We start from the raw sequence: 13,476 nt of genomic DNA, 5'->3' as shown, positions 1-13,476 counted from the left end.
ATTCCGTCAAAATCTTCCATCATTTTAAAGATCTCTATTTGTGCAGACCTCAGCCTCCTTTACTCAAATAGATACAGTTAATACAGGTAGGGCTCCTTAATAGTGATAGATCATGCTCTGCATTGTGGAGAGTTGGTCGACAACTGGTCACAAAAACTTTGCAGTCAAATTCAGCAAGACCAAGGAACTGATAGCGAAATTCAGGGAGCAGAAATCTGAAGACTGCATAGCAGTCTTCATCGAAGACTCAGCAGTGAAAAGGGTGAGCAGCTCCAACACCTTGACAACATCTCTGAAGATCTTTCCTCAGCCCAACATATTGACGCAATTCCAAAGAAGGTACAACAATGGCCGTACTTCATTAGCAGTTTGAGGAGATTTGGTATGTCACCCAAGACTCTAGCAAGTTTCTACAGATGTACTGTGGAGAGCATTCTGATTAGCTGTATCAGGGTCTGGTATGGAGGCTCTAATGCACAGGATCAGAAAAACACTGCAGAGGTTTGTAAACTCAGCCAGCTCCAAATGGGCACTACACACCCACACCACCAAGGAGCTGGCTTTCTTCACTACGGACCCTCACAATCCAAGACATGCCCTCTTCTTGTTCCTACCATTAGCGAGGAGGCGCAGGAGCCTGAAGACACACTTTCAACATTTTAGGAACAGCTTCTTCCACTTAGTCATCAGATTTCTGAATAGGCCATGAACCTATGAACACTACCTCATTTGCTGAAGTGCTTGTCCTTTTTTATATTTCTTATTTGTAACTTATAGTAATTTATGTACTGCACTGTACTACTGCCACAAAACCAATTTCACAACATATGTCAGTCATAATAAACCTGATTCTGATTCTGTCTACTTGCAACATACCTCGTTTTCTCAATCACCACCCCTGCAAGCTCACAGCACGAGCTCCGAGCAAGGAGAGGATAAACAGAAAACGAAACAACAAAGAAATGTATTGAGTCTCCACCAGGGCCTGTAAGTCCTTGCAGCTGTATAGTGGGGAAGGAGATGGAGCTTCCAAACCTGTCAGAAAATCTTGTACTTTCCGTGCCCGTAGTAATACCGATACCGATAATTCACCAGTGGTTCTGCTCAGCTGTAGGGGCGAGCTACACAAACTAGTGACTCTGTTTTTATGCACACATTCTTTCTCTCACTCTCCTTTTTCTCCCTCTGTCCCTCTGAATATACCTCTTGCCCATCCTCTGGGTCACCCCACCCCCCCGTCTTTCTTCCCGGACCTCCTGTCCCATGATCCTCTCGTATCCCCTTTTGCCTATCACCTGTCCAGCTCTCGGCTCTATCCCTCCCCCTCCTGTCTTCTCCTATCATTTTGCATCTCCCCCTCCCCCTCCAGCTTTCAAATCCCTTACTCACTCTTCCTTCAGTTAGTCCTGACGAAGGGTCTCGGCCTGAAACGTCGACTGCGCCTCTTCCTATAGATGCTGCTTGGCCTGCTGCGTTCACCAGCAACTTTGATGTATGTTGCTAGTGACTCTGTTGTTTGTTACTGACACTGCTCCTTGTGCTGAGATGTACAGGTTGCCCAGTAAGTGGCATTGATCTCCTTATGATATTTCTTCTCCTTGGACAAGTGATATTTCCATAAGACCATAAGGTATAGGAGCAGAAGTAGGCCATTTGGCCTATCGAGTCTGCTCCGCCATTCAATCATGGGCTATTCCAAATCTTCCAGTCATTCCCACACCCCTCCCTTCTCCCCATACCCTTTGATGCCCTGACTAATCAAGGACCTATCTATCTCTGCCTTAAATGCACCCAATGATTTGGCCTCCACAGCCGCTCGTGGCAGCAAATTCCACAGATGTATCACCCTCTGACTAAAGTAATTTCTCCGCATCTCTGTTCTAAATCCTGAAGTCGTGCCCTTTGTCCTAGAATCCTCTATCATGGGAAATAACTTTGCCATATCTAATCTGTTCAGGGCTTTTAACATTTGGAATGTTTCCATGAGATCCCCCCCTCATTCTCCTGAACTCCAGGGAATATAGCCCAAAAGCTGCCAGGAATCATTCTCGTCAATCTCCTCTAAACCCTCTCCAATGTCAGTATATCCTTTCTAAAATTAGGAGCCCAAAACTGCATACAATGCTTCAAGTGTTATAGCGCCTCAACATCTCATCCTTGCTCTTATATTCTATACCTCTAGAAATGAATGCCAACATTGCAACATTGGGAGCACAAGGACTCCCAAGTCCCTTTGCATCTCTGCATTTTGAATTCTCTTCCCATCTAAATACTAGTTTGCCTATTTATTTCTTCCACCAAAGTGCATAACCATACACTTTCTAACATTGTATTTCATTTGCCACTTTGCCCATTCCCCTAAACTATCTAAGTCTCTCTGTTTCCTCAACACTACACACTCCTCCACCTATCTTTGTATCATTGGCAAACTTAGCACAAATCCATTAATCCCATTGTCCAAATCATTGACATACATCGTAAAAAGCAGCAGTTCCAACACCGACTCCTCTGGAACTCCACTGGTAACCGGCAACCAGCCAGAATAGGATCCCTTTATTTCCACTCTCTGTTTTCTGCCCATCAGCCAATGCTCCACCCATGCTAGTAACTTCCCTGTAATTCCATGGCCTCTTATCTTACTAAGCAGCCTCATGTGCCGCACCTTGTCAAAGGCCTTCTGAACATCTAAGTACACCACATCTCCTGCATCTCCTTTGTCTACCCTGCTTGTAATTTCCTCAAAAAATTGCAGTAGGTTAATCAGGCAGGATTTTCCTTTCAGGAAACCATGCTGGCTTTGGCCTACCTTGTCATGTGCCTCCAGGCAATCTCATCCCCAACAACTGATTCCAACAACTTCCCAACCACTGATGTCAGGCTAACAGATCTATTGTTTCCTTTCTGCTGCCTCCGACCCTTTTCAAATAGCGGAGTAACATTTGCAATTTTCCAGTCATCCGTACAATGCCAGAATCTACCAATTCTTGAAAGATCATTGTTAATGCCTCCGCAACCTCTCCAGCTACTTCCTTCAGAACTTTAACTGCATATAAGCAGGCTGTAAAGGTGTTACTGTGTTAGTCCTAGGGCACATTTCCACCCTATATTGAGCCCTTTTTCAAAACACAAGGAGGATGAAAGTTAATGAAATTTAATGCAGAAATAGTCAGGTCACACTGAACACTACTGTCACAATGTAAATGTCTCCCAGTGCTCTGAAAGTTCTGATTGGGTAATTCCAAGACCATCATAGTTCAAAGTTGAAATTAAATTTATTATCAATGTGCAAACATGTTACCATAAACTACCCTGAAATTCTTTTTATTGGCTGGCATTTACAGGGGAAAAACAAATACAATAGAGTTTTATTGAAAGCTATACATAAACAAGACCAACAAACAACCAGTGTGCAAAAGAAGACAAACTGTGCAAATATAAATGACACTGAGAACATGAGTTGTAAAGACTCCTTGAAAGTGAATATCTTGGTTGTAGAATCAGTTCGGAGTAGTGGTGACTGAAGTTGTGCACACCGGTTCAGGAGCCTGGTGTTTGTAGGGCAATAATTATTCCTGAACCTGGTGGTGTGAGATCTAACACTTCTGCACCTTCTGGCTGATGGTGATTGTATGAAGAGGGCTTGTCATGGATGGTGGGGTCTTGGAAGGTGCGTGCTGCTTTCTTGTAAATGTGCTCGAAGACGGGGAGGGCTTTGCCTGTGATGGACTGGGCTGTATCCACCACTTTCAGTAGCCTTTTCTGTTCCTGGGCATTGGTATTTCCCACTTACAGACCTTCCAATTTAAGCCCTTTGATCCCTGGGTAGTGAAGTCCCTTACCATATATTTTATATATATTCTGGTAGAACAAGTAAAGAAGAGAAATGAGACAATGCCTTAACTTTGACGTCCATTAGAAAGGAGCCAGGAACACTGCCAATATCTGGTACAAATATCTCATTATTTGAATTGTCAACTACAATCTAGAAAGCATTGTAAAAAAGAATTTACTTTCCAATATTAAATGTTCCCAAATGAAGATAACTATTGACCAAGATTCTAAGCACAACAAAACTATTCATCTCAATTCTACTTTTTGATAAGTTTCTCTACCATTACAATCATTCCAAGCACGATATGGGAAATTTCACCTAGGCAATTAAAAGTAACCTAGGTTGGTTCCGGGAGAGTTGCAAAAATTACAAGTTTTCCCTTGAGTGGGGCGGTGTATATGTTTTTATCTGTTTTGACTCTCAGCCACCCCTATGAAAACTGTGCCCTGTGTAGTTTGACTTCCCATTATTTTCTGTGCATGCTTCCTTTCACTTCGACCAACACTGTATAAACCCCAAAGCCTTTCATGATGGAATGTTTTTCTCTCAACTATAACTCCTGCTTAGGCAGCTAAGTTCCAACTGTGATGCAAGAGAAATATTGTCAACCATTAGGTGATCTCCCTTTTAGCCTTGGTTCAACTTTTCTATACTTCCCTTCCTAATTTACAAGTAACACCAAATTCATCAGTTTTCCTTATTTGGTCACAAGATTAAAAACCATAAGAAACTGCGGAGATTTGTGGACACAGCTCAGCACGTCACCTGAACCAGCTTCTCCTCTATGGACTCTGTCCTATTTCTCAGTAAAGCAATCAACTTAATCAAAGACTTCAACCACACCAGATATTCTCTCTTCTCCCCTCTCCTGTCAGGCAGTAGATACAGAAACCTAAAATCACATACCTCCAGGATCAAGGATAGCTTCTATCCCATTGTTATCAGATTCTTAAATGGACCTCTTTGCAATAAAATAAACTCTTGGCCTCAAAACCTACCTTGTTATTCAAGATCTTCCGCTTTGTTTATCTGCACTGCATTTTTTGGGTAGCTTTTACACTTTATTTTTCATTATTATTGTCATACCTTAACATACTGTGTAATAATTTGATCTGTATAAACAGTATGCAAGACAAGATTTTCACTTATCTTGATACATGCGACAATAAAAAAACCAACACTAATTCACCACGTGGAATTCTAAACAGATCTTCCAGTATCTTTTCCCTTCTCGTTTCATTGCCTCTGCATCTAACCTATGATTCTATGGGGTGGAACTTTGCCCTCTGTTACACATAAACCATGCCAGGAATAGTATGCTTGCTTATCAATAGCGTACACTACTTGGATGTTGAGGGACTGAATGGCCTCTCATATGTAGACATGCATTTCAGCACTAATTATTCTGTAGGCTAGCCTGATAGAGGATGAACAAAATGTGTAATTTACTAAAATGTTAAGACACAAGTCATTCCATTTATATATGGAAATATTGCTAGTGCCTAAATCTGGACCTTGCTGTAAATTTTGGCTTGCCTTGACACATGAAGCTTTCATGCTGAACGACTCTAAGAAAACCAACTCTAAACACCTTATCAAAAAAATGGACCAATGCTTCACAGATAAGCTCAGTCTCAGCTACTGCAACCAAAATACCACCTCAAAAAATGAGGATTCTCCGTATCTTGGCCTCTCAGGACCTCACTATTCGAGTGTGTGCTGTTAAGAAGGTGTGGAAATGTGCCCCAACATGGCTTCTATGCTCTGGTTTCAGACTAGCCAACCCACCAGAGATTGGTGCATAGACATAGGTATTTCATCCAAGTGCTGTGCATCTCAAAATATTCCGCAGTCATAAGGAAAAATGGACAAATATTCTCAAAGTAGCATTGCATGAAGGTTTTAGATAGCTGCTATTCTACTTTATTGGAAATCTAATGATTATTGACGATGCTACCATTCAAGATAATTGCAATTGTAGTGTGGTCTACCCTCCATGCTGAGGGCAGCGGGTATGTGGAAGGAAGTGATAAAGGAAAGCTGAAAAACTCTGGAATCAAATTTGACGGCTTCAGTGTTTCAGAATTATAAAGGTCATGGATGCATTGTGAGATGAAGGTGATACAGGCTGGGACTGAATCAGAGAAGCGACTTCATTACTCAACCAGCTCAAGGCTATCTGTTCCTCAGCAAAGCTTGCAATCAAGAAATAACCTGGAATTCAGAGTTAAAAAGTAGAAAGTCAAAGTAAGTGTATTATCAAAGTACATATATGTCACCATACACTACTCTGAGATTCATTTTATTGTGGGCATTCACAGTAAATACAAAGAAACACAATAAAATCAGTGAAAAACTACACAAAGATGAACAAATAACCAATGTACAAAAGACAACAAATTTTGCAAGAAAGAAAACAATAGATAAATAAGTAATAAATAATATTGAGAGCGTCAGTTGTAGAGTCCTTGAAAGTGGGTCCATAGGTTGTGGAATCAGTTCAGTGTTGAGGTGAGTGAAGTTATCCACTCTGGTTCAGGAGCCTGATTGTTGAGGAGTGATAACTTTTCTTGAACCTGGTTCTGTGGGACTTAAACCTCCTGTACCTCCTTCCTGATGGTAGCAGTGGGAAGAGAGGATGACCTGCACGGTAGAGGTCCTTAATGAAGGAAGCTGCTTTCCTGTGACAGCACTCCTTGTAGTTGTACCATCATGGAAATTAATCTTTCAGTCTAACTGATCCTTGCTAGGTTAAGTGTCACTTATGAGCTTCTCCCACCCTAACATCTACCATTTTCTGCTCCTTCAATCTTACTTGTCTCGTATCCTTTTAAAGGTCTTAAGTTATTCACCTTAAAAACTCCTTTGGATTACAACAATTTAGTATGTACGCATATATTTTTTTCTAACATCTCTCCTGCCAAACCTCTTACTGCAATTTTAATAGATCAGCTTGGTTGTAAAATAGCTTGATTGCTCACACAAGAAGATCGACTTTTCCAGTCTTCTGTGAAGCTGGCCAGATACTTGTGGTCTCTTACCTCTGTGATGTTCCATGTCCAGGTGATTCTTATCGTCTTTCATCGCTAAGTGTGCATGGACGCCGAGGGCACTGGAGAGAGCCAAGAGGCCTGAGCCACCGCTAATGGAAGGAATCCCCGTAGGCTGGAGTCCTGACGGATGTGGAGTGAGTGGAATTGGAGGTGCATGATGGGACAGGTGCTGGAGCTGCTGCTGCTATAAGTAAGGATGCTGATGTCAATAGCAGATCAGACAAGTTTACACCAAATAAATAAATCACATGACAGAAATCATTCTCTATCGTGCCAGAGGAGATGGCCAATAGCAAGAGAGGTACCCTTTTGCATTTATTAACTCTTTCAAAAGCAAAAATATAGAGATTCGAGATTCAGTTATTTATTTATTTATCGAGCTACAGCACCGAATAGGCCCTTCCGACCCTTTGAGTCACGCCGCCCAGCAATCCCCCAATTTAATCTCACCCACTCATGGGACAATTTACAATGCTCAAATAACCTACCAACCAGTGAGTCTTTGGACCATGGGGGAGGAAACTGGAGCTCCTGGAGGAAACCAAGCAGCGACAGGGAGAACACACAAACACCTTACAGACAGTAGAGGGAATTGAACCTGGGTTGTCTGTATAGTAAAGTGTTGTACAAACCACTCCACTACCATGCCACCCCAAAAGATTTTATACTGTCACTTCCAGTACACAAAAGTGTAAAGGGGAACAACACCTGAAGCAGTATATAAAACACAGTAAGATAAAGAATACAATTTTAAAAAACCCACAATAAACCTAAATAAACGAGAAAATCTGCATATGTTGGTAACCACAGAAAATGTTGGAGGAACTCAGCAGGTCAGGCGGCATCTATGGAAAAGAGTACAGCTGATGTTTCGGGCCAAGACTCTTCAGCAGGACTTTAAACTAAATATACTTTAAATGTATTTAAATACAAATAAATAAAAGAGCTTACATACAAACAATGATTACATGTACATAAAGTGACACTAGGTACAGAAATGTCTGTGCCAAGGGTGACTATGACAGGAAACGATGAAGTAGTTGTACTAAGGGATGTTTCGGGATGAGTGGGTGGAGATGTTGATTATTCTTACTGCTCGGGGAAAGTAACTGTTTTTGAGTCTGGTGGTCCTAGCATTGGATACGACATAGCCTCTTCCCTGATAGGAGTGGGATTATGTGAATGTACAGACTGCATTAACACGATTAAACATTATTACAGGGAGAGTACATGGAGAATGTCGAGCATCACAAGGGGACATTAATCATAGTCACCAGCTCCAACTGGGATTTCAGAAGAAACATTTCAGTCAAAGGGAGGTGTGAATGTGACTCATTTCTATGAAGGGTGCTGGAGTGAATGGTATAGATGACTTTAAAGGGAGAATCGACATACCTGTGATGAAGAAGAGAACAAAGAGCTACATTGAAAGATTCAAATTTTAAAAAATATGGAAAGATGGGAGCCCCAAGTCGGACAGATTGGGCAGGCCCAATGGCATACCTGTGTCTTATGTCCCCTAGAATGTAGAGCAAGCAGCAGTGGGATTTTGCTATGTAAATTATATTAAGGAGATATATGGCACAAATAAAATTATCTGATTCGTGATATTGTTCAAGTCAGTTACAACAGATCTTTTCCATCAGGTTCATGCTGGGCACATGCACTAGGTAAACTTGAAATCGTGCAGTTGCTCCTGTTAAGTAGGTGGGGGCCATCCCGAAGAATTGCAGGGACCACTGTCCACTCTGTATCTTTTCTATAAATTATATGACTACACTCAGGGGCTGCTTTACTAGGAACACTTGCTCGTTAATGCAATTATCTAATGGGCCAATCACATGGCAGCAACTCAGTGTATAAACGCATGCAGATATGTTAAAGCAGTTCAGTTGTTGTTCAGACCAAACATCAGAATGGGAAGGAAATGTGTGATCAAAATGACCTTGACCGTGGAATGATTATCGGTGTCAAATGGGACCGTTCGAATATCTCAGAAACTGATGATCTCCTGTGATTTTCATGCACAGAGTTTACCGAGAATAGCGCGGAAAACAAAAACATCCAGCGAGCGGCCGTTCTGTGGGTGAAAATGCCTCGTTAATGAGACAGGTCAGAGGAGAATGACCAGACTGGTTCAAGCTGACAGTGACTCAAATAAGCACCCCTTACAACAATGGTGTGCAGAAGAGCATCTGTGCTGGCACAACACATTGAAACTTGATGTGGACGGATTGCAGCAGAATACCATAAACATAAACTCAGAGGCCACTTTATTAGGTTCAGTGATCACTGAATGTAAACTACTCGAATGTTATAAAAGCCCCACAGGCCATTTAACCTTTCATCATCTTTATTATGTACCTATGTAAGGGGGTTTCGTCTTTTATGTTACTGCAGAGGCTAATTAAAATGGCTTCTTTGTTATGTTATAATCGGGAATGCTTCTTTGTTATGTTAAACGCTGAGAAAGCTTTGCACTAGCAGCTTGTTGTGGGTTAGGGGGTGATGAGCGGATGTTACGAACCAATTGGGATAGTAGTTATGACTTTGGTGTATCTGGAAGATTTGTATGTGCGGGGTTTTGAGGCAGAAGGCGGGAGAGAGAGACAGAATGGACCAGGTGCTGTGAGTCTGCTAATGGGGTCGGACCCCGAGCGGGGCGTTCGGCGAGGAGGGGAGACGGAGACGGACTCGTGTGGACCGTTTTGTCGACCACCGTTGTTGCTCCCAGGCGAACCGGTTGAGGTGGTCCGAGGGGTCGCAGGGTGAAGAAGGAGGGTCCTGTGCTCCAACTTTTTTGTGCAAGAAGAGATTGAACTTTGGTAAGTGTGGCGCCTTTTATTTTCCTTTTATATTTTATTCTCTATTAAATATATAGTCCCAGTAATATCTATAAACTGTAAATCATTTAATTGTATCTGGTGTATTGTCTGTTATTTGGGCGGGGTGGGGTATATCACACAGCATCCACACAAACTATTACCCAGTTTGGTGGGACCGAGGGCTGTTTCCCTAGACGACAGCGAGCCGAGCGACCCTGAGGCTGGCCAGGGGGGCTACACCTAAATTTTGAAATTACTGGGCTGAAGTATAATTATTAGTCGGTCACCAGAGTATATTTCCCTGGTTTCCTTCAAACTGGTCTCTTGGGGATGTTCTCATCCACAAGGGAGAGTACACAGGGCTTTGTTTAAGAGCCTGAATTGATTACCAGTATTTCCAACAATACAGCTTCCCACTGCACTGGAGGTTACAAGTTCAAGTCCCACTCTGGAAATCTATACACAGGACTTTCAGTACCAAGAGAATAATGCATTGCTGAAGATGCTGGCATTCACTTTTGTACTTAAGATCTCCAGACTTGGAACCCACAACCTTCTAACTCAGAAGTTTCATCTAACAGTACGGCCTTTTGCCTTGTTCCTCACGTCACTTCAACAGATTCTAAATAGCTGCTGCTGGAACCAGCACAAGGCATTCCCTCAAGAGAGTCGTACACCATAAAATAATTGGCTCCTCAGCCATATCATTTTGTAATGTTTTCCCCATTGCCTTTCTGCTTCACATGAAAAATGTAAGTGTGGGTCTACATTAAGGAACAGGAAGGTGTGGAGAAACAGATTGTCAGCCAAGGTTCAGTGGGTAGAATGCTCACCTCCAGGTCAGAGGTTCCACTCTTACTCCAAAGACTTCAGCGCTGAAATCTGGGCTGATACCGCGGAGCAGTCCCAACTGAGCACTGCATTCTCACAGGTGCCATCTTTTGAAGGGAAATGTTAAGGTCTTGTCAAAATGATCTCAAGATTGTGGCTTATCCCATGTCTTAATATTTTTTCCTTCATTGAAACAGCTTTAATTGCTTGTCCACAATCACAAGAAACTTTGCAGATGCTGGAAATCCAAAGCAACACACACACACACACACAATGCTGGAGGAACTAGGCAGGCCAGGCAGCACCTATGGAAAAGAGTAAAAAGTCGACGTTTCGGCCCGAGACCCTTTGTCAGGATTGGAAAGAAAGATGAGAAGTCAGAGTAAGATGGTGGAGGGAGGGGAGGAAGAAGTACAAGGTGGTAGGTGATAGGTAAACCTGAAAGAGGGAGAGGGCTGAAGTAAAGATGTATTTGCCCTTTTCTATAGATGCTGCCTGGCCTGCTGAGTTCCTCCAGCATTTTGTGTGTATTTAATTGCTGCTGTGTGTTATTGTACTATGTGAAAATTCACTGCCAGATGTCCTACATGAAAAAAATCAAAGAAACTACCCAGATGCTGGAAGGCTGAAGCAAAAGCAGATACCCCTGAGCAGCTATAAAAGAAATTATATTTCGCTCTTATTTATTTTGATATATAGCATGTTAACGAGCCCTTCCGGCTCAACTACCCCTTGCCAACCAATTACACCCTTGTCACCAATTAACCTACTAACTTGTTCATCTTTGAAATGTTGGAGGAGACCCGCCCAGTTATGGGGAGAACATACAACCTCCTTAGCTACAGCTGAGGGGATTTGACCTGGATTGCCAGTTGTGTAACAGTGTTACACTAATTCCTTTGCTACCCTGCCACCACATGCTGGTGCAAACCATGTAAGTTGAAAAGGGCTGCATCACTGTCTGGTATGGAGGGGCTACTGCAGAGGACCAAAAGAAGCTGCAGAAGGTTGTAAATCTAATCAGCTCCATCTTGAGTACTAGCCTACAAAGTACATAGTCATAGTCATACTTTATTGATCCCAGGGGAAATTGGTTTTCGTTACAGTTGCACCATAAATAATTAAATAGTAATAAACCATAAATAATTAAATAGTAATATGTAAATTATGCCAGGAAATAAGTCCGGGACCAGCCTATTGGCTCAGGGTGTCTGACCCTCCAAGAGAGGAGTTGTAAAGTTTGATGGCCACAGGCAGGAATGACTTCCTATGACGCTCAGTGCTGCATCTCGGTGGAATGAGTCTCTGGCTGAACGCACTCCTGTGCCCAACCAGTACATTATGTAGTGGATGGGAGACATTGTCCAAGATGGCATGCAACTTGGACAGCATCCTCTTTTCAGACACCACCATCAGAGAGTCCAGTTCCATCCCCACAACATCACTGGCCTTACGAATGAATTTGTTGATTCTGTTGGCGTCTGCTACCCTCAGCCTGCTGCCCCAGCACACAACAGCAAACATGATAGCACTGGCCACCACAGACTCGTAGAACATCCTCAGCATCGTCCGGCAGATGTTAAAGGACCTCAGTCTCCTCAGGAAATAGAGACGGCTCTGACCCTTCTTGTAGGGAGCAGTGTCTCAGAAAGGCAGTGTCCATTATTAAAGACTTCCTGCATCCAGGGCATGCACTTTTCTCACTGTTACCATCAGGTAGGAGGTACAGAAGCCTGAAGGCACACACTCAGTGATTCAGGAACAGCTTCTTCCCCTCTGCCATCCGATTCCTAAATGGACTTTGAAGCTTTGGACTTCTTTTAATATACAATATTTCTGTTTTTGCACATTTTTTAAAAATAATCTATTCAATGTATGTAATTGATTTACTTATTTATTATGTTTTGTTTTATTTTATTTATTATTTTTTTCTCTCTCTGCTGGATTATGTATTGCATTGAACAGCTGCCGCTAAGTTAACAAATTTCACGTCACATGCCGGTGATAACAAACCTGATTCTGGTTCTGATTCTGCAGAGTAGAGGGTGCTAAGCAAGACGTGCAATTAAATGAACTGGAAGTCAGGGAACACTTTGGCTCTAGTAGCCATAATTCTATTACCTTTAAGAAAAGCATAGGTTTGAGTTCTACACTGGTGCAGGGCTAACTTTAGAGGACTCTGACAGGATCTAGCAAAGGTCGATTGGCTGAGCCTGTTTGAAAGGAAAGGAATGAGTGGGAAGTGGGAGACATTTAAGAATGTGATACCAAGTGTCTAGGAGCAGCATGTTCCTGTTGGGATGAAGTGTAAACCTAGCAAGTTTAGGGAGCCTTGGCTGACAAAAGTGTCGAGGCTCTGGTTACGAGAAAGGAAGCACACATTGGGTTTAGGATGTTAGGATCGAGCAACTTCCTTCAGAACTATCAGGAATATTGTTAAGATAGAAATCAGGAGGGCAAAGAGAGGGGGTGAGATGGATCTGTCAGGCAAGGTTTAGGAACATCCCAAGAGTTGCTACGGTGGTACTAAGAACAAATTCAATACAGAGCAAGTGCCTTTAGAGATCATCAGGCTGCCTATGGATTTTTAGGAAATATTTCTCCTCATTTTTAATGAGGAGAAAATCATGATTGCTCAAGACATAAGGGAAACGTGGAGATGTTTTGGTGGACATTCATATCACCAGGGAGGAACCATTTACATCCTTACAATGCATTGAAGTGGACTAATCCCCAGGGCCTGTCCAAGTGATTTTCTTAATTATTAGCCACTGATGAATTTGCTGAAGAATAGAAGGTGACTAAAGTTGTCCTGTTGTTTAAAAACAGTAGCAAGGACAAACCAGGGAACTACAAGCTAGTCAGCCTGCTATCTGTAGTAGGGAATGTATGGAGGAAATGCTGAGGAACAGGATCACCAAGCATCTGGAAAGAC

At 42.4% G+C, this 13,476-nt stretch overlaps 1 protein-coding gene across 5 annotated transcripts in view; it reads right to left on the bottom strand.

Annotated features, from left to right (window-relative positions):
• The window catches only part of LOC134337378 (transducin-like enhancer protein 4), a 279,756-nt gene that overhangs the window by 130,950 nt on the left and 135,330 nt on the right, over positions 1-13,476 (bottom strand). For 3 of the 5 annotated variants that reach the window (XM_063032339.1, XM_063032342.1, XM_063032341.1), the window contains exon 7: positions 6,874-7,069. In XM_063032339.1, the coding sequence (XP_062888409.1) occupies positions 6,874-7,069 (196 nt within the window). The remainder of the gene's footprint in view (positions 1-6,873; positions 7,070-13,476) is intronic. The other 2 variants (XM_063032340.1, XM_063032343.1) reach the window with 1 other exon arrangement.

Source organism: Mobula hypostoma, chromosome 24 (genome assembly GCF_963921235.1).
Source record: "Mobula hypostoma chromosome 24, sMobHyp1.1, whole genome shotgun sequence".
Lineage (NCBI taxonomy): Eukaryota > Metazoa > Chordata > Chondrichthyes > Myliobatiformes > Myliobatidae > Mobula > Mobula hypostoma.
Note: the sequence above shows the minus strand (reverse complement) of the source record. Positions and strands in the feature narration are given on the sequence as shown.